Here is a 19,832-nt window from a genome sequence, read left to right as displayed (position 1 = left end):
AAGCAGCAATGAACAGGAAGACAAAAACACACAAGATCCGTAAGGTTTAATCTGTCTGCTCGGGAAGACCTACAGATTACAATCAACAGAGAGAGAGAGAGGCAGGAGAAAGAAAGAAAAAAAAAAGCAGAGAAGAGACAGAACCAAGTCATAAATGCAAATCTAAACAGGTCACAGGAAACCACGCTGGAACTTCAAAACACTGAGCCTCCGTGGAAGGGGAGCGGAAACGTAACACGGCAAGGTGGAGCAGAGCTCCAACGCCTGGCAAACACACCATTCTTTCTGCTGTGCTGAAGACGCCCAAGGGGCTATTTTAAAGAGACACTCCTGGGGGTGCTTCGCTCCGGAGCCAGCCCCTAGGAGAGGGGTGGGGACCCTCCAGCTCCCCCAGTTGTTGCTGAACTCCAGTTCCAAGCGGGTTCCGGGTTCCAATTCTGTCTTCTTCCATAGAGTCCTAGTGGCCAGACTGACCCCAACCCCCTTGCTAAGCCCGGGGGAAAAATTGGTCCAAATATTTAGCACTACAGCTCCCCCACAATCTCATGCTGGTTGGGACGGCGGTGAGTTGAAAACCAAGCCAGGCAGAGGACAACTTTCCTTGTGCCAGGATGGGGACCTTATTCTTGTTGGAAAGCCATTGTCCGAGCCAGGGAGAGGAGTCAAGCGGAGAACTAGTCTAGAATCTCTACGTAGGCACAAAAGGGCAGGGTGACCTTCTTGAATGCTGCTGAAGCTCATCCCGTCTGACCCAGGTGCAAACTGTAAATCTGGGCAGATTCCTGCATTTAGGCCATCAGCAAGGAAGTAGCTAATTGAACCCTTCACCTGTGGATCTCATTGTTTGCACCTGGCAGTTCCCCAGCTCTCCAACCACCAGAGGTGGGAGCCCATCCAAGGCCCTCAGGCCCTCTAGAAGATCCACAAACCGGGACCAACATTAAGAAGGAAGGGACACCACGAATCTGAGCGGGAGCATTCCCAGGAAAGGCAGGGGGTGCTCCAGAAAGGGATGGATAAGACAAGGCTTTTTCACAACTAGGCTCTGCTCAGGACACCCACCGGCCACTTGGTTACAAAAGAAACCCAAACCTATTGATTCTGAAACGTCAAGGCTGGCAAGTGCAAGACACCAACATCAGAGACAAGACATCCATTTCTGAAGCAGGACAAAATAACAAAGGGTACATGTCAGAATGGGGATAGTGGGGAGGACGCCTCCAGGCCAGATAAGGCCGCTTCCCCTTCTGTCCCGGCCTTTATAAATAATTTTCACATCTAGCTCACAGTGAAGATGCAATTGCTACAGAGACCATAGCCAGCTGCCACCATGGGGCAATTTCAGTGGAGTCCGGTGTGGGCAAAAGGGTTCCCTTCTAGTGGCCACAATTGATCACGATGTCGTCGTATTCTTCCTAGGGAAAGAAAGGTCAAAACAAGTTGGATGCCTGCAGGATGCTGGGGTGGAAGTGGGGGGGAGGAGAGAAGGAAGAGACCATTGGCTGGGCCAACTCTAGGTCGATCTTCCTATATCAGAAGACAGGCTGAGCCCGAGGGAGGGAGGGAGGCAGGAGTCAAGTGTGGCATCAGTCTCGAGTCCCTTTGCGCCCACAAGAGGCCTAAGCCCAGCCCACCTTGAATGCCCTTGGCTCTTGTCTACTGTACTATCAGTTTGCTCTGACCAATAATTCCTTCCTTCCTGCCTCCGTCTCCTTTCTTCCTTCCTCTCCCTTGTCTGACTCCTTCCTCTTCCTTCCTTCTTTCCTCCTCCCCTCCCTGACTGCTTCCTTCTTAGCTTTCTTCTTCTCCCTTATCTCACTCCTTCCTCCTTCCTTCCCTCAACCCCTCCCTTCCTCTCTCACCTCGCTGTTACTGTCCACGCTTTCCTCGGAATCCCAGTCCGGCTCTTCTGAGCCAAATTCCCGTAACAGCTGTGGGATCGTTTGGTCGGGCCGGTGCATGGCGCTGTACATGGGCGTGTAGCCTACATACATGCGTGCCTCCGTGTCGGCTCCTGCACGCAAGAGGCATTCCACCACTTCAGGGCTCTGGGACTCCACCGCCAGGTGAAGGGGACTCCGGCCACAACTTAGCTCCTGCAGAGGAGGGGGGGTGGGGAAAAAGGTACAGCAACGTCACCTGAGCTGGGCACTGGCTCAAGGACGTCACCCGTCAGGCAGGGGGTCCAAGAATGCTACTTCATTCTTGTAGAGTAGAATAACCGCATCTTGACAGCTCTTCCTTCTCTGTTCCTTTTATAGTCCTCGACCATTCATTTAGTGACTGTTCGAAGTAACAACGGCACTGGAAAAAGAGACTTACGACCAATTTCCACACTTACAACCGTTGCAGCGTCCCCGTGGTCACGGGGTTAAAATGTGGGCACTTGGAAACTTACTCATATTTATGTCGGTTGCAGTGTCCCTGGGTCACGTGATCTCCTTCTGTAACCTGACAAGCAAAGTCAATGGGGGAAAGCCAATTCGCTTAATGACCGTCTTAATGACTTAACGACTCCAGGGATGCACTTAATAAGCTGCAAGAAAAGTCGTAAACTGGGGCAAAACTCACTTTACAAATCTCTCGCTTAACAACACAAATTTTGGGCTCAATTATGGCAGTAAGCCGAGGACTACCTGCATACTAAGCCAAATCAAGGCGAGATTCTTTTGACTTTCCTTCTCACCCGTTCTTCTACTTCTGGACTTCATCTTCTGCCCCAGCCCCTCCCTCGTGGCTCCAGGTGTGGCCCCCTGCCTTCCCAAAAGTCAGCTCGACATCCCTTCACTGAGGCAAGAGCTTCAGGGCAGCCACTAAGTTGCAACATGGCACAGGCTGGAATTCTCACATTTACATAAGCTCAGCTTACAAACAGGCTGGGTTTGCACAATTGGCCGGGCTAGTTACAACGGGGCGTTGGCTGTGTTTGTGGGTCAGTCGTGGGCAGGACCTGGGCCTCGTTTAGCCTGTGGGATAGGCCGGGAAGCCATGATAAGCTAGAACGTGGTTGATGTCACACCAAGACAACAACTGCTTGTCGACAGCTCAGTTGAAGGCGGCATGTCATTCCTGCTTGGATGCTCCAGTTACAACGCATATCTCAGCCACGAGTTAGTGCTATGCACGCAAAACGAGTTTCAAGCTCTTGTAGTTGAGATATAGTTTCGCAACAATAATGCAGCAGGAACAGTGGCGGAAGCTGGGGGCGGCGTTGAAAGAGGGATCAGCCTAGAATCCCAATGCAGGGACTAAGTCCACTTGTGGCCACACAGGGATTCCAGGCGGATCCCTCTTTTAACACTGCCCCCAGCTTCTGGCAACTCCTTCCCTTACTCGACTGCCCACCTCCTCACCCAATATCCATCTCAGCTTCCACTGGTCAAAACTGACTGGTGCTTTAATACGGGGGTCCTTGACTTACGACTGGTTGCTTAGCGACTGAAGTTATGACAGACCCCCGAAAGACACTTATGACTTGGTCCTCAAGGCCAACCCACCCCCCATAGTCACAATTTCAGTCCTTGGCGACTGGCCTGTCTCTGCAGTCACATGACTATGTTTTATGACTTTTTTTGACAAAGCCTGGTATTTACTTCTGGTTTTGGGTAAAAAAACAAAACAAAAAAAACCATAGCAAACAATGGGTTTGTTTAATGTCCATGGATTCACTTAATGACTGTGCTATGATTAATGACTGTTGCAAAAAAAAAAAGAGAGGTCATAATCAGGTCGGTCACGTGATAAACCTGTTTTATGACCGTCGTGACGTACAACCGTTATGGGCAGGCTCCATTATGGTCGTAAACCGAGGACTACCTGTAATTATTTATTTTTTTACCTGATTGCTCTTCTACTTGAATTTACAGCTTTTTTTTCCCCAACCTAATAACGAGGATCATTTTGTTTGCAATTATAGCAAAATTGACTTAGATCTTCTGAGAGTTTATCAGCTCCAAAAAAAACTAACCGGCTTGTTGAGGTCCGATCCAGCAGAGATTAAGAGGCTGACCATGTCCAAATCTTTCCGCAGAATGGCCACGTGCAAAGGGATGTAACCTGGGAGAGGGAGGGGGGGTGGAGGATGAACAGAGCAAACAATACTATGAGGTCAACTTGGGCAACAGAATAGAAAAACAACATATCATTTCCTCTGACCTATAAACCTTCACTTGCCACACTGGAATTCAAAGGAAACCCATTGTACAAAATAAATAACATTTGTTCCAATTCTGTTCAGTTTGTCCTGCCCAGCATTTGAGTAATCTATGCAAATCCGGCAAGGAGGTAAATTTTTAACCACAGAGCGCTAGAAGTAAACAACAGACTTCGGAAAAGGAGAGCAAAAATCAAATTCTAAGAGGGAGGGGAAAGAAGGAAGAGACACACGTTTTGTTAACCCTAAGACTTCTCGTTATGAGAGGCCATAAACAGGACATAATCTTGTTCATGATTCCTGCATTTTTAAAATAATTCACTGTTCTGATGTTTTATATTTTATACGCTGCTTTTGTGAATTCCATGCATTAATGCTGTATTGGGTTACGCCACACAGGTGGTCCTCGACTTACGACAATGGACCACAAAAGTTTGGGACGCTGCGACCATCATAAACGCGAGTCAGTTGTCTGAATTTTGATCACGGGACTGTGGGGAATGCTGCAATGATAGTTAAGTATGACAAACAGTCATAGCTCATTTTTTTCCAGTGCCGCTGTCCCTTTGAACGGTCAGTAAATGAACGGTGGTAAGTTAAGGACTACTTGCGCAAAATAAACAAACAGGACAGAAGGTTAGCAGCTCATCAGGACATGACTAAATTTATATTTGTGTGAATTTAGAAGGCATGCCGGTGATCTTCTCTACTTCCCCCAGCCATGAGGACTAGAAACTTGTGCTCACAGCTCTCTCTCTCTCTCTCCCTGTTTACAAAGAGGTTGGTTCTACCTATTTCGCAGGCGCTGCTTACCATCGTAATTGGTGCAATCCAGCTGGGCCCGGAAACGGTTGCCCTGACCGGGCCTTTGGATGGCGAGCGGCGGAGCCAGAAGCTGCTGAGCGCAATCCCACCATCCCTCCCTGCAGGCCAAGTGCAACGCTGTGTGGCCTCCTTTCTCTTGGACGCACAGCCCGGCTCCTGCCGACACAAGTTTGCCAACAAAGCCAGACGCCCCGAGGATGACGGCAATGTGAAGTGCGGTCTAGAGGAAAGAGAAGGAAGAGCGGAACTTTTAGAACCAACTGGATGGTTTTGCAGAGCATGCTCAGCCCTTATAGGTAGTCCTCGACTTACGACCAGAATTGGAATTTCCATCACTGATGTCGTCATTCAGTACAGGTAGTCCCTCCCACTCACAACAGTTCATTTAGTGACCATTCAAAGTTACAACGGCACTGTGAGTGAATGACCATTTTTCACACAACCGTTGCAGCCATCCCTGTGGTCACATGGTCAAAATTTGGACGCTTGGCAATTGACTCATATTTATGACAGCTGCAGCGTCCTGGGGTCACATGATCCCATTTGGGAACCATCTGACAAACAAAGTCAATGGGAAAGTCAGATTCACCTAGCGACCGTTTCACTAACTTGATTCAGTTAAACAAATGTGGCAAGCAAGGTCGTAAAATGGGGCGAAACTCACTTAACAAACGTCTCGCTTAGCAAGAGAAATTTTGGGCTGACAATGGCAGGGTTAATTGGTTCCCCGTTTAATCCATTTACAAAGCCACTCATCTCAACCAGTGATTCTGGGCAAGGAGCAATATCAAACAGAAATAATCATAACATCCACAAAAATTAAAACACACAAGCAGCAGCCGAGATACGTAAAAATACAGTAATTTAAGGCAGGGTCTGTGCGTGTCCAAACTTGGCAACTTGGAAGACTTGTGGACTTCAACTCCCAGAATTTCCCAGCCAGCCACAAGTCTTCAAGTTGCCAAGACTGGACACACGTTTTAAGAGAAGACCAAAACTATTATTGTTTAGCGGATCGTTGACACCAGGCCTAAAAGGTATCCGATCCACTCAAAATCTCCAAGTCTCACTCTTGTATTGCACTCGGCCTTGACCCTTTGAAATTTAACCAAGACAAATCCTTTCTCTCAGGTCTGCCCCAGCAGTCTTGCTATTCTCATTGCGAACCTTGGGACAGTCCGAGCGAAGCAAAAGTGCCTTGTGGTCTCACCTGGCCAAGGTCGTTCTGAATATCCAGGTAATCCGTCCCGTGGGTGTATTGCAGAATAGAATCCAGGAAGGCTTCGTGTTCGTGGATCACAGCCAAGTGGAGAGCTCTGGAAAGAGAGGAAGAGAGCAAACGCGGCGATGAAAGGGTGGGGAAACATTCTCTGGTATGGATAGTCCTTGACTTACAACCATTCGCTTAATGACTGATCAAAGTTACAACAGCACTGGAAAAAAGGGACCAATTTTCACACGACCGTCGCAGCATCCCCACGGCAATGTAATCAAAATTCAGATGCTTTGCAACTGGCTCATAGTTAAGATGGTTGCAGTGTTCTCGGGGACACGTGATCCCCTTTCGTGACCCTCTGACAAGCCAACGGGGAAGCCAGATTTTCTTAACAACCATGTGACTAGAATAGAAGCTGGAAGGGACCTCGGAGGTCTTCTAGTCCACCCCACCGCTCAAGCAGGAGGACCTATACCATCTCAGACAAGGGACTGTCCAGCCTCTTCTTAAAACCCTCCAGGGATGGAGCGCCCACGATTCCTGAAGGCAAGCAAGACTAACTTCACATCTGCACCGATTGACTTAACAACTGTGGCAAGGAAGGTCGTGGAAATGGGGCAAAAGCCCGTCTCGCTCAGCAACGCAAACCTGGGGCTCAATGGTGGCCGTAAGCCGAGGACCTACCTGTCCAGGTAGTTAACTCCTCGGCTAAGAACCGTAACTGGGCCCGGAATGACGGTTATCAATTGTGCTGGTCATTAAGCAGGACATCAGGTGAGCCAGCCAACTTTAAATTAACTGTGGTTTCTCCCCCCCCCCCCCGGCCGGGTACCTACGTGTCTCCATCCTCGGTGACAAAGGCCAGCACGTGGTGCAGCCAAGCCTCGGGGGCCACCTGGCTCTGCAGGTGCACCGCCCCCACGCCCTCCGCCAGGTCGCCCACCCCCTCGTCGCCCCCCAGGGCCGAGTCCAGGCGCCCCTCCTCTTCCTCCTCCTCCTCCTCCAGGGACTTCTGGGGGGCTCTGGGGTCAGGGGCCAGCGGGCAGGCCGCGGCCCCCCCCTCGCCTTCTCCGGGCCCTCCCAGGCCGCCATCCTCCCGCAGCTGCACCAGCTGCCCTTCGCTGAGCGAGCCCAGGCCGCTGTCGCACCAGTCCTCGGCCCCGGCCTCCAGCCGCTTGGGCTCCCGGGGGCCGCCCTGGGCGACGGGCTGCCCCTGCACCGAGGCCATGGCTCGGGACGGGCCTACAGCGGGGCCATGGCGGAGGCCAGGCCGGGCGGCCCGGGGGCTGGCGATTCTAAAGCGGCTCCCCCGGCCGAGGCGGCCATGAAGGGGAATTTCAGCGGCCTGGGGATTCCCCGGACGAGCGTCTTATCAGACGAAGAGAGGCATGCCGGGAGTTGTAGTGACGCTCCCTTGCCGTCGCCTCTCCCTCTCCCCCTCCGCGCCTGCGTTTTGTCAAAAAAAGAAGACGGAGGCGCCATTTTTTCCCCTCGAGGCATGATGGGAAGTGGAGTTCTGCGAGGGACAGAGCTTGAGTAACATTGGCATGTTTTTTTCAACTTATGGCGTTTGCCTTCAGAACGTCCCCTCCTTTAGATTGTTTAGATTCGCCGCCGTCTAATGTTTGTTTGTTTGTTTTTGGCCTTGAGGACGCCCTAACTGGGAAGGACGCCTTCCACTTCGGCGACGTCACGGCGACGGCGCAAAGCCTGAAGGGAGGTGGGGTTTATTTGTAATTTCTCTTTCCCCGCCCCCTCCCTCGTTCTCTAGCTGCGCTTGGATAAGCCCAAAGGTCCCTTGACGCCCATCGCTGACGTCAGACGTTTGTTTGGAAGCTGGCTGGCCATTGGCTGCCCTCCCGCGCGGCTTTTCGGGGCTTGTAGTTTTCCTCTCAGGGGCCAACGGTTTGTTTGGATTCTCGGCGGAGCAGCGACGCGACCTCCCATGGAAAGCCGGGAAGGTAACGGCGCCGCCGCTGAGGGTATGGTGGGCGGCGGAGGAGGAGGAGGCCCGAGGCCCAGTCTCCCCTTCTCCCTTGTGTTTCCCTTGTCACAGGCGCTGCCGCCAGTCCCGAAGCGGACGCCGAAAAGGCCTCCAGGTCCTCGGTGAGGATTGGGGGGCCGAAATTGGGGGGGGGGCGTCGCTCGAAATCCTCCCCCTCTGAGGCCTTCTCTCCAGGCGGCTCTGCCCCGCAGGGTGAAGGGGGCTCTTCCTTGAGCGCGGTCGACCAGGCGGAAATCCAACCGGTGGAGCTTCCTGGGAAAGCGGCTGGAGTCGCAGAAGGAGGACTCTTAAAAGTCATTTGAAGCGGGGGAGGGGGGACTTCCAGGCCCATCATCCCCGGCTCAGCTGGGAGGGAGTCAGTTGAGGGGGGGGGGGAAATCCTCCGAGCAAAATCCTGCTCCGGTGGCAATTTCCTTTTTGTTTGTTTGTTTGTTTTGTTAGGATTTTACAAAATAGAATAAAATTGCACTAGTACAGTGACTGGCCCACTGGCGGTCTTGTTTGGGTGCCTTGAGGGTAGACTCTGCCCGGCCATGGAGGCACATCAGGAGGGGATCCCATCTCCTATACTAATAAAGGGAGTCCTTGACTTATGACCCACGAGTGAGCCCTGAATTTTCGTTGCTAAGTGAAGCTTTTGGTAAGGGAATTTGGCCCGCAGTTGTTATGCGAATCACTCCAGTTGTTAAGTGAATAACACAACAAGGTTGTGAAGTGAATCTAGCTTCCCCCTTGACTTTCCTTGTCAGAAGGTCACAGAAGGGGATCCTGTGACCCCTGAACGTTGTGACCGTCATAAATACGAGTCAGTTGCCAAGCGTCTGACTTCTGATCACGTGACCAGGGGACGCTGCAAAGGTCGTAAGTGTGATAAATGGTCGTAAGTCACTTTTTTCAGTGCCGTTGTAACTGAATGGTCACTAAGTGAGCTGTTGTAAGTCGAGGACTGCCTGTAGGTCTTTAATTACAGCCAGTCCTCAAAATTCATGACATACACAAACCTACGACCATTAAGCCCATTTGAAGTTGGGACACAGGAAAAAGTGACTTAAACCAGTCCTTATATTAATGACCATCATAGCCACTCCAAAAGTCAGGCGATCAAAATTTGACAAGCAGAGTCAATGGGGAAAGCTGGATTTGCTTAACAACCATGTGAGTCACTTAACGGCTGCAATGATTTTGCTTGATGACTGCAGCAAAAAGTCATAAAGTCAGGTGTGCCTCACTTAACAATCATCTTGCTTAGTTGTTCCAATTGTGGTCGTACATTGAGGACTACATATATAATCAAGTAAAAATATCAAAATCTAAATCAGTAATGCATAAATAATAGACATACATATAAATAAGTTAGAAACACTTGCATTAGTTGTGCAGTTAATCAAACCTGTCATTCAAACTATTGCATCTATTACAGACAAATGACAAAATTTGGCTACACTTAAGAAAGTCACTTGAGGTTGATGATTGTGAACAAAACTGATCAGAATGACTGGGGAATTGGATTTAATGTGGAATGGACGGTATAAAATGGTGTTTCTCAGTTTGGGCAGCTTGAAAATCTGTGGACATCAGTTCTCAGAATTCCCCAACCAGCAGAATTCTGGGAGTTGGTCCATATCTTCAAGCTGCCCAGGTTGAAAAACAGGATATCTTGCTGCTTCAGAGGTTCATTCTCCTCTGGGCGTAGTTTAAATTCAAATGGGAGGCTCTTATATCTCTTCTCTAAAAACGCTAATGGGAGAACATCCATCCTGGGGCTAGGGGCTTTCTGCATTTGAGGTCGGAAAGCATCTGCAGCTCTGGAAAAAGTGCAGGATCCACTTAAAAATACATCTTTAGGAAAGGATAGATGGGATTTGGGAAGTTCTGGAATTTTACAGTACTTTTTTTTTTGAGTGCTTAACAGGTCCTGACCCTGCTCAGTTTGAGCCCAGGCAAGATTGGCCAGTTACGATCTTAATAAATGCAGTTAATATTAAGGAATTCTTAGAAATGACATCCCTGCTTCCTTTCTTCCTATAGAGTTCAGATTCTGATGAGGAAGGGGGAGCTTCTGGCCAGACAGAAAGTAAGTAACTATCCAGTGGGAGTTCATGTTTTACTTTAAATATAGTGAAAGTATAAATTGAGGCTATCCCTATACTGTATCTCCAAACTATCGCCGTCTTCCTATAGCTAATAAAAATTATTTGTAGACACAGAAACCCCTGAATTGTGCAATCCAGGATAAAAACAAAGTAACTATCTAATCAAGCATTATAATTACATTCTTTGGCCTGCAATAAGGTAAGGCTGGCCTTAATCCATTGAGCAAAGACACAATGGATCTGTCTTCTGTCCCTGGGCAGCACTAAATGGTACATGCCCATTTATTAGTGAGCTGTTAAGTGTGTGTCAGCTGCCTCAGGACAAGATGAGCAAATGTCCAGTGGAGCACGTAAATCAGGGCTTATTTGTCAAAAACAAGACTAGAATACGGGCAAGGTAAAGGTAAAGGTTCCCCTGCACATGCATGCTAGTCGTTTCCAACTCTAGGGGCCGGTGCTCATCTCCGTTTCAAAGCCGAAGAGCCAGCGCTTGTCCGAGGATGTCTCCGTGGTCATGTGGCCGGCATGACTAGACGCCAAAGGCGCACGGAACGCCATTACCTTCCCACCGTAGCGGTCCCTATTTTTCTACTTGCATTTTTACGTGCTTTCGAACTGCTAGGTTGGCAGAAGCTGGGACGAGTAACAGGCGCTCGCTCTGTTACGTGGCACTCGGGATTCGACCTGCCAAACTGCCGACCTTCTGATCGACAAGCTCACTTAAAACAACAATGTGCCTTACCTTTCAGAGTTATCCTTCTATAAAACGAGGAGGGGAACCCAGGGTTTTGTTTTTTGCTTTTTGAGGCAAAACAAACTAGAGAAGCCTCAAACCAGATTCCCCGTGGCTGGCTGGGGAATTCTGGGAGTTGAAGTCCATCCAGCTGAAAGCTACCAAGGTTGAAAAATGCTGCTTTAATACTTTAGCATTTTTTAAAAAAATTACATAAAAGCATAGAATAGTTTTTCAGCCGCAGGTAGATTTTTCTTCAAGTAAGAGTTTTTAGCACAATATGCAGAAGTCTCATGGAGTCCTTGGTACTTTCTGAGTTTGGTTATTTTCCTGCAGACGTTTTATGACCCAACTAGGTAACATCATCAGTGGTAGAAGGGAGGGGGGTTTGCGGAGAGGAGGAGGACTGGGTGGGTTCCCCGGTGCTCTCTGAGCTTGGTGGTTTCCTTGCAGAGGTTTCATTATCGCTTTAGGTAACTTCATTAGTGCACTGATGATCTCTCCTATTGGCACAGGTCTCAGCTCTTCAGGGCGAAGGATAACGTTGCAATTCTTTCCTTTCTTTCTTACCAGTGGAATTTTTGCGAAACCTCTTTTCCCGGACTCTGGGCTTTGGCAGCGAGAAGCCCGAGAAGGTGCTGGAGGAACTGACGCTGGAAGGCGTGACCAACTTCATACTGACTGAGAAATGTAAAGCAGTTCTTCCTAGAGACTAAAACATGTTGCTCTTGTCTTTTTTCTACCAGCCGCTGAAGTGAATGAAAAAAAAGGTGGGGGGAAGAGAGCTTGTGATGAAGGTGGTGGTGTAGATCAAAGAGGGGACGGAGGTTTGGCACCTCTGTGAGTTGTAGTTAAATGCTAGTTATCAGTGCATCTGTGCCTGCTTCCCGGTGGTCACTGATGTTTTTACAGATAGGGACTGCTGTGGACAAAGGTGATTTGCCCAGGGCCACCCAAAGGTGTTTAGTCAGGCTCTCGGCAGAAGAATTTGAACCCCTGCCTCTGAAATTCTGGGGCTTATCACCTAGTTGCCCTGGCTCCAGTGGTTGGATGCCTATGCCGAACATTGATGCTGTTCAGGGTTTGAGGGTGGCACGGTGTAATTCAGGGGTTGATATTAAAAAGCACTTCCTGCCCTTTCTCTTGCAGGCAAGAATATAATCTGTATGGTTGGTGCAGGGATCTCGACTAGTAAGTGTCCCGGTGGCTTTGCTGATCATGTGTTGCTTTATTTTTTTCCCCCTTGGTTTTATGCAGATGTAGGAGCAGAGAGCGGTGCCGGTTGATAAAACTAGAAACTGCCTTTACACAGTTAGATGTGCTCTTATCCTGCCCCAGTGATTTATTTCTTAATTAGGAAATATTGAAAATTGGCCCTGGGTTCTTCTACCTACAAAATATTTGCTCTTTAACTCCTGACCCACGGTCTCTCCCAGGATGAAGTATCTGGAAAGCTGCATAACAGTCAGGTTTGGCTTTAAGTCTCTTTGCTGAGAGTTTATAGGTCTTGCATCATTTTTTTCCGCAGCAAGTCATTCTCACTGCGGATTGCTAAGAATACCTTCAGCCGGTTTAGCATTTGAACATTATCCTGGGTCGTGTATATTTTTGCCTTTGTTTGTGAGTTTAGCCTTTGTTTACATTAGTAGCCTTCGACTGGGGCATGAAGCAATCCTGGGTTTCCCGCCATCTTCTCTGCAATAGAAAGACAGGGTGAATGTTAAATATGAAGCCTAACTCACCTGGGTAATACCCTCCTTGAGCTATGAATCGAATGCAAAACCTGTGCTAGAGCCCCGTTTTCTTAGACATGACTATGGGAAGGTAATGGTGGGAGCAGTTGAGCCTGGCGGGTGTAGGGCCTGCTTTAGCTTGATTCGGCTTCTTCAGAACTCTTTTCCTGGGAAAGTAGAGAAGGAGTGTTCACAAGAGGCACCCTGCTGAGTCGAACTGAATTTCTCCCCTTTGTTGTAAGCTGGGTTTGAAATAACGGAGCTGAGAATCTCAAGGACAGTGCAGGTGGTCCTCAACTTACAACAGTTCGTTTAGTGACCGTCCAGAGTGACAATGACCCTGAAAAATGTCATTTATGACCGCTTTTCACACAAACATTACAGCATCTCCGCAGTCACGTGATCAAAGTTAAATTGCTTGGCAACCGACTCATATTTATGACGGTTGCAGTGTTCCAGGGGTCACATGATCCCCTTTTGCGACCTTCTAACAAGCAAAGTCAGTGGGGAAGCCAGACTCACTTAACGACTGTATTCTTACCTTAACAACTGCAGGGATTCACATAACAACCGTGACAAGAAAGATCGTAAACTGGGGCAAAACTCACTTAACAAATGTCTCGCTTCGCAACATAAATTTTGGACTCCACTGTGGTCATAAGTCAAGGACTACCAGTATCTGCTTCTTAGCTCAAACTGTAGTACGGTATTAGAATAGATTCAATCTCAGCATTTGCCTTTCTGCCCCTCAGGTGCGGGGATCCCCGATTTCCGCTCGCCTGGCACGGGCCTGTATGCCAATCTGCAGCAGTACAACCTGCCATATCCCGAAGCCATCTTTGAGATTGGCTATTTCAAGGTACCGTGCTGAGTTACCCGCTTGCTATTGAGATGGGCTGAATAGGTTTCTTTGCTTTGGCATAACTGACTGGGTGTCTGTTTTTATTTAGCAAAACCCAGAACCATTCTTCACCTTGGCTCGGGAGCTTTACCCAGGGCAGTTCAAGGTCAGCTGGCTTTTCATGTTTCCGAGGCGGTGGGCAGGGATTTAAACTCAATCCTAAAAGTGCAGTGGTCTTGTCATGCCAGGAGAAGAAAGGTTGCTTCAAAGAGTTCCTAACAAGTCCCCCCCCCTTTTCACACTCTTGAGAAGCTAGATCTGAAGCCCACCTCTGTTTTTGTCTGCTTCTACTTTAGAGAGATGCTCAAAATCTGGTCTTTTTAAGAGGTTTTAAGTGGGGGTGGGGGTACTAAAGTTTTAAAGTAGAACCTCTGCGTTTTCTTAATAATTTTTTATGCTTGGGAAATAGAGCCTTTCTTTATGAGTCTGGTTGTAAACTATTCCACCACCAAAGGGTATACAATTCCCACAGAATAAAACCTACAAAAGAAATACCTTAGTTGCCCCTAAAATATACATATTTACTGCAGTTTATTGTTTCATTTAATTGCTGTGGATGTTTTTAATTGTTAATTTACAGTGGACGTTTTATGTTCCGGTGTTAACTGCCAAGGGTCCTGTAAATTTGGAATGAATTAATAAACATATCAATAGAACCTACCCTTTGGGGTTTTTTGTGTGTTTTGGAGAAAAGAAAATGTGACATTTAAGGCTCTGGTCCTTTTTCAGCCCACAGTCTGTCACTACTTCATTCGTCTCTTGAAGGATAAAGGGCTGCTACTGCGCTGCTACACTCAGGTAAATAAGTCACCTTCCCTTTGGGACTCTTTGTGGTCTTTGGGGCTGGCACTTTAAAACAAAGCTTTAGTGATATTATTCTGGCCTCCTAAATAAAAAGGGCCGTTAGCCTTTTCTTGTTTTGAGAGCCCTAATCCGGTGTAGCTCCAGGATTGGCAGCCGTTTCAGGTTGGATTTATTTTGAACGCCTTGCCTTCCTCCAGAACATCGACACCTTGGAGAGGGTGGCTGGTCTGGATCCCGAACACTTAGTGGAAGCTCACGGCACCTTTTATACCTCCCACTGCATCAGCTCCACTTGCAGGAAGTCCTACAGCCTGGAGTGGATGAAAGGTGAGGGTCAGGAATTGGAAGCAGAGAAGACATTATCGGGGGGGGGGACTTTCCAGAAGGGCTCAAACGGGTAGAGAAAATTTTAAAACAAATCCTTTTGGAATAACTCGGGATTATTCCTGCTGCGTGATCTTGATATTCAGAGCAGAAGCAATGCTCGTTTCTGAGATGTGTGAATGCTGCCGAGGGGAGAAAGCCACAACTTGAGGGATTCCACTGGTCTGCTTTGGATTGCCTAGTATGGCTGCTGGGTGCAAGACGAAGGTTAAACTGGTTAGAAGTAAGGGTTGTAGTTATTCGTATTTATTTATTGATAAAATTGGCCGACCATCTAACCATAGGGTAACTCTGGGAGGCTGACAGTTACATCTGAATTAAAACAGAAAATGTTAAAATCAAACCTTACAACCCAAGACACGCGGGGAGGTGGAATCTGTTATTAATCAACCACCTTCATTGCCCTGATCCCCCACTGCAGCCCCCACTGGCCCAGTCATGTCTTTAGGCCCTTACGAAAAGATAGAAGGGTTGGGGCCCAACCCCACATTGGGGGGGGGCGAGATGTCCCAGTGGGGAGGAGCAACAGCTGAGAAGATCCTCCTCCTGGATCTTGCCAGGCGGAATAATTGGGTTGACGGGACCCGCAGCAGGCCTCCTCTGCTGGCACGAGCGGTGCGGGCCGATCCCAGTGGGGTGAGACCGTCCCTCAAGTAACCTGGACCCAGGCCATTTATGCCAGATGGTGAATTAGCTACAAACGGAATCGGCTGAGACCCGTTGTGCACGGCTCCCTCTTCTTTTTCTTTCAGAAAAAATATTTGCATCTCTCACCCCCAGATGTGAAAAATGTCAGAACATAGTGAAGCCAGGTGAGCATCCCACCCGGTCGTCCATCAAAGCAGCCTCCTGGGATCTTTGTGCTTCTTGATCAGGTTTCGGGGAACCCTAACCCAAGATTCTGTTTTGTTTTCCCTTGTTCAGACATCGTGTTTTTTGGGGAGAATCTGCCCCCTCGTTTCTTCTCTCTCATGCAGTCGGTAAGGGCTTCAGTCGTTTGTCCTTGGACTCAGCACGCTGTGGCAGCCCCAGGTTGGAGGTCTCCCAAGAGCCAGGATTTCTGAGTCCTGACTTTAGGGGTTAAAATTTCCCAGACGAACTGATGTTAGTCCTGTGTGCTAATTTATCAGATGGGATAAATTCTTCCCACCTCCCCCCTAAATGGTTAGGATGAATGTAATCTGGTGAATGAAAATATGGCACAAAAGGAGGCGTGTTGTAGGCTACAAACAGAGATGACCTTCAGTTTTCTTCCAAGCTTTTTTGGAGCAAACATTGGGCAAACATTAGCCGGATCTTGCACTGTAAGCAAATTAGCACATGAACCTCTTAATTTTATAGTCACAGGTTCCTCTGCATCCAGTATACAATCATTTGAAATGCTATACCGGTAGTCCTCGACTTACAATAGTTTGCTTAGTGACTGTTTGAAATTACAACAGCATTGAAAAAAGTGACTTAATGACCATTTTTCACACGACCGTTGCAGCATCCCTGTGGTCACGTGATTTACATTTGGGTTCTTGGCAACTGGTTCATATTTATGACGGTCGCAGTGTCCCGGGGTCATGTGATCCCCTTCTGACAAGCCAAGTCAACGGGGAAGCCGGATCCACTTCAACGTTTTGCTAATTTAACAGCTGCAGGGATTCATTTAGCCGTGGCAAGAAAAGTCATAAAATAGGACAAAACTCGTTTGACAGATTTCTCGCTTAGCCACATCAACTTGGGGCTCCATTGTGGTCGTTAGTCGAGGACTACCTGTAGGTATCTGCACACTGCAGGAACCTAGAGCTTTCCTCGCTGTTGAATCAGTCTGACAACCCAGAGCGCCTTGAGCCTTAAAGTCTGCTGTGGTCTATCGTGACTATAACAACATGGGACAGCAAAGTCTGTCTAGACCAGAATAAGAGAAAGGTCAGAGCAATCTATCCGGAGAGCACGATTTCAGAGAAAGAGACTTTGAAACCAGATTAGAACCTGGGATGCAGTGCTGGGGTGCCCGCCATCCTTCACGCAAACTTTCTGCTTGCAGGATTTCCAGAATGCGGACATGCTTATTATCATGGGCACCTCACTTCAGGTCCAGCCTTTTGCCTCCCTGGTCAGCAGGTGAGTGAACCTGGGCTGCTCAAGCAAGGGCTGGGTTTTCTGAACCAGGACGCCGCAGGCATCATTGCTAAATTGTTCCTCTTCTCTGTTTCTTCCAGGGTACCTGTAAACACACCACGACTTCTGATCAATAAGGAGAAGACCGGAGAGGTAAGCCTGCTTTCTTTGGTCTGCTGCAGATTGGAAGCTCCTGGGAAAAGAGCAGGGATGGGTGGCCATGACAGCTTTCCAAGCTGTGGACTTCAACTCCCAGAATTCCCGAGCTGGCATTACTTCTGTGAATCCGGAAGGCATCGGCTTGAGCTGCTTCTGAATGCTGCTGTCTTGTTGCTCTGGACTTTTTTTAAAAAAAGCTTTTTAGCCTAGGCAACATTGCCTGCGTATCCCCTCCGGGTCATCGTCCCTATTCTCTGTCACAGAGGTGGGCAGTTATGGCAACTTTACGAACTGTGGACTTCCAACTCCCAGAATTCCTGAGCCAGCTTATATAACGTTGTTGTTGTTAGCTGCGAAGTTGTGTCCGACCCATCGCAACCCTATGGACAACGTTCCTCCAGGCCTTCCTGTCCTCTACCATTTTCTGGAGTCCATTTAAGCTCACGCCTACTGCCTCAGTGACTCCATCCAGCCACCTCCTTCTCTGTCGTCCCCTTCTTCTCTTGCCCTCAATCTTTCCCAGCATTCGGCTCTTCTCCAGTGAGTCCTTCCTTCTCATTAGGTGGCCAAAGTATTTGAGTTTTAGCTTCAGGATCTGGCCTTCTAAAGAGCAGTCAGGGTTGATCTCCTCTAGGACTGACCGGTTGGATCGCCTTGCAGTCCAAGGGACTCGCAGGAGTCTTCTCCAGCACCATAGTTCAAAGGCTTCAATTCTTTGGCGCTCAGCCTTTCTTATGGTCCAACTTTCACTGCCATACATTGCAACTGGGAAGACCAGAGCCTTGACTATACGCACTATATATAACGATGGTTCTCTGCTAATCCTCCATTTTAAAATTGTCAGCATCTTGGAGCCCTCCAAGAGGACATTCTTACCTTTTTGGTCTCATTTCAGAGTGATCCTTTCATGTCCCTGATGGGCTTAGGCTGCGGGATGGATTTTGATTCAGAGAAGGCATACAGGCAAGTTCACCGTGGGGAGCCGGACTGTGGCTGGGCAGGTGCTGGGAATTTAAGGCACCCATTGGCTCATGGGGAATGCAGAGTGTTCAGTGTTTGGCGCAAAAAAAAAAGTCTTGGGCAAGAGACAGGAGTTGAAAGTTTAAGCCACCAATTGCTGTGTGTTTCTCTTGATTCTGACAATCCTCAGTTCCCTTGGTGTGCCTAATGCCTTGGTGGAGCCTTGGTGGAGCAGTGGGCTAATGCCTCCTTAAGTAACACCAGCTGCCTGCAATTAGTGCAGGTTTGAGTCCCACCAGGCTCAAGGTTGACTCAGCCTTCCATCCTTCCGAGGTAGGTAAAATGAGGACCCAGATTGTTGGGGGCAATAAGCTGACTTTGTAATAATGCCGCTTGGGGGGGGGGGGCGAAAGCCCTAATAAGCAGGCATATACATAGAATGAAGGCTACTGCTAAGCTTGTAAGCCGCCCTGAGTCTTCGGAGAAGGGCGGGATATAAATGGAATTAAAATAAATAAATAAAATAAATAATGCAACTTTCTGGTCCATATGCTGAGCTCACCTGGTGGCTTTAGGGAGGCCACACTTGGTCTTCGTAGCCCAGGTGTGTTAGGGAGAAGATCTTGCAAGGGAGATCAACCTGATCACAAGGTGTTTGTAGAGATTGCTGGAAGAAAAGATGTATCTGTCCTGGGGTGCTATGTAAGCTCTGAATAAATAACAATGAATTGGAGTTCCGTTGTTCACAATTCTTCATTTTTCAGGGACGTTGCATGGCTCGGAGACTGCGATGAGGGCTGCCTGGCTTTGGCAGAGCTGTTGGGATGGAAGGTATCTCTCCTGTTTCAAAATCACCGAGAACAGCCCAGATGTAAAAATTAACGGGGCTCTCTTTGGCTCCCTCTGGGGTGGCTTGCCAACTCTGAGGAAATGAAGTTTCTGTTTATTTCTTGGTTATCTTCCTTACATGGTTTTCTCTCCTCTCCCCCCTCTTCCCCCTTAGAAAGAACTGGAGGAGCTTGTGAAGAACGAACACGCTGTCATTGAGGCCAAATCAGGACAGACTGTTGGTGTCGGGGCAGGTGCTGATCGGCAACCGGCCAAGAAGCAAGAACAGAATCCATCTCTGGAGAAAGAAAAGCCACCTGCAGACAAAGAAGAATGAAGAGATTAGAGAAGATTGAAGAACTCTACGTTTTGATTATTATTTTTTTTAAAAAACCACGAACTGGGGATGCTTGGGGCTTTCTGTCTTGATTTCCTTAAGGCAAGCTGTGGAAATTCCCTAGATGATTTTGGGCGAGTTCCTTGTCACCCCCAAACTGCTCCTACGTTGCGGGGAGAATAAGTGGAAGGAAGATTCTTCCGTAGGTTACTTTGCGCTGGTGGAAAAAAGGCAGGGTCTAATTCTAACAAACAAACTAAGTAAAGGCACTTGGCCATCTAGCATCAAATATTTGGGGGGAGGTCATGGAGTTCCAGGCAAATGTGGGATCAAAAGTAGGGCTCATCCCAGAAAGTGGGGACTTTGGGCACGGTTGAAGCCATGAACAGCTGAAATTAGGATTGAATTGAAGTTTTGATGTAGCAGCAGGAGTATCTCTTGGAGATTTCTTTAGAATAGGGGTGCCCAACGTGGCAACTTTAAGGCTTGTGGACTTCAACTCCCAGAGTTTCCAAGGCAGCATGGTGCCTGGGGAATTCTGGGAGTTGGGAGTCCATAAGTTGCCAAGATTGGACACCTCTGCTTTAGAGCC

General features: G+C 48.4%; 2 protein-coding genes across 2 annotated transcripts; one reads left to right on the top strand and one right to left on the bottom strand.

Annotated features, from left to right (window-relative positions):
• Window positions 1–31: 31 nt before the first annotated feature.
• On the bottom strand, window positions 32–7,585 carry NFKBIB (NFKB inhibitor beta). The gene is made up of 6 exons (XM_083369440.1): window positions 7,031–7,585; window positions 6,189–6,294; window positions 4,967–5,198; window positions 3,968–4,056; window positions 1,863–2,096; window positions 32–1,415 (listed from the first exon to the last, which is right to left on the bottom strand). Exons 1-6 carry the CDS (start codon window positions 7,420–7,422, stop codon window positions 1,377–1,379), a joined length of 1,092 nt encoding a protein of 363 aa, XP_083225566.1. The 5' UTR covers window positions 7,423–7,585; the 3' UTR covers window positions 32–1,376.
• On the top strand, window positions 6,892–19,286 carry SIRT2 (sirtuin 2). Its single transcript, XM_083369439.1, has 17 exons — window positions 6,892–6,968; window positions 7,966–8,155; window positions 8,251–8,300; window positions 10,228–10,273; window positions 11,599–11,715; window positions 12,175–12,216; window positions 13,511–13,617; window positions 13,709–13,765; window positions 14,389–14,457; window positions 14,661–14,790; window positions 15,600–15,659; window positions 15,772–15,827; window positions 16,883–16,959; window positions 17,058–17,109; window positions 18,011–18,078; window positions 18,840–18,906; window positions 19,079–19,286. Exons 2-17 carry the CDS (start codon window positions 8,140–8,142, stop codon window positions 19,238–19,240), a joined length of 1,176 nt encoding a protein of 391 aa, XP_083225565.1. The 5' UTR covers window positions 6,892–6,968; window positions 7,966–8,139; the 3' UTR covers window positions 19,241–19,286.
• Window positions 19,287–19,832: the final 546 nt, after the last annotated feature.

This window comes from Vipera ursinii (assembly GCF_947247035.1).
Source record: "Vipera ursinii genome assembly, chromosome: 9".
Lineage (NCBI taxonomy): Eukaryota > Metazoa > Chordata > Lepidosauria > Squamata > Viperidae > Vipera > Vipera ursinii.
Note: the sequence above shows the minus strand (reverse complement) of the source record. Positions and strands in the feature narration are given on the sequence as shown.

Excerpts from the sequence above, each read along its gene's own strand:
- NFKBIB (XM_083369440.1), bottom strand. The coding sequence starts at position 7,422 with ATGGCCTCGGTGCAGGGGCAGCCCGTCGCCCAGGGCGGCCCCCGGGAG. Across the intron at positions 5,199-6,188 it reads TTCAGAACGACCTTGGCCAG|ACCGCACTTCACATTGCCGT; the intron begins GTGAGACCACAA and ends TCTTTCCTCTAG. Across the intron at positions 1,416-1,862 it reads GCGTGGACAGTAACAGCGAG|GAAGAATACGACGACATCGT; the intron begins GTGAGAGAGGAA and ends TTCTTTCCCTAG.
- SIRT2 (XM_083369439.1), top strand. Across the intron at positions 10,274-11,598 it reads AGCTTCTGGCCAGACAGAAA|TGGAATTTTTGCGAAACCTC; the intron begins GTAAGTAACTAT and ends CTTTCTTACCAG. Across the intron at positions 15,828-16,882 it reads TCTTCTCTCTCATGCAGTCG|GATTTCCAGAATGCGGACAT; the intron begins GTAAGGGCTTCA and ends TTCTGCTTGCAG.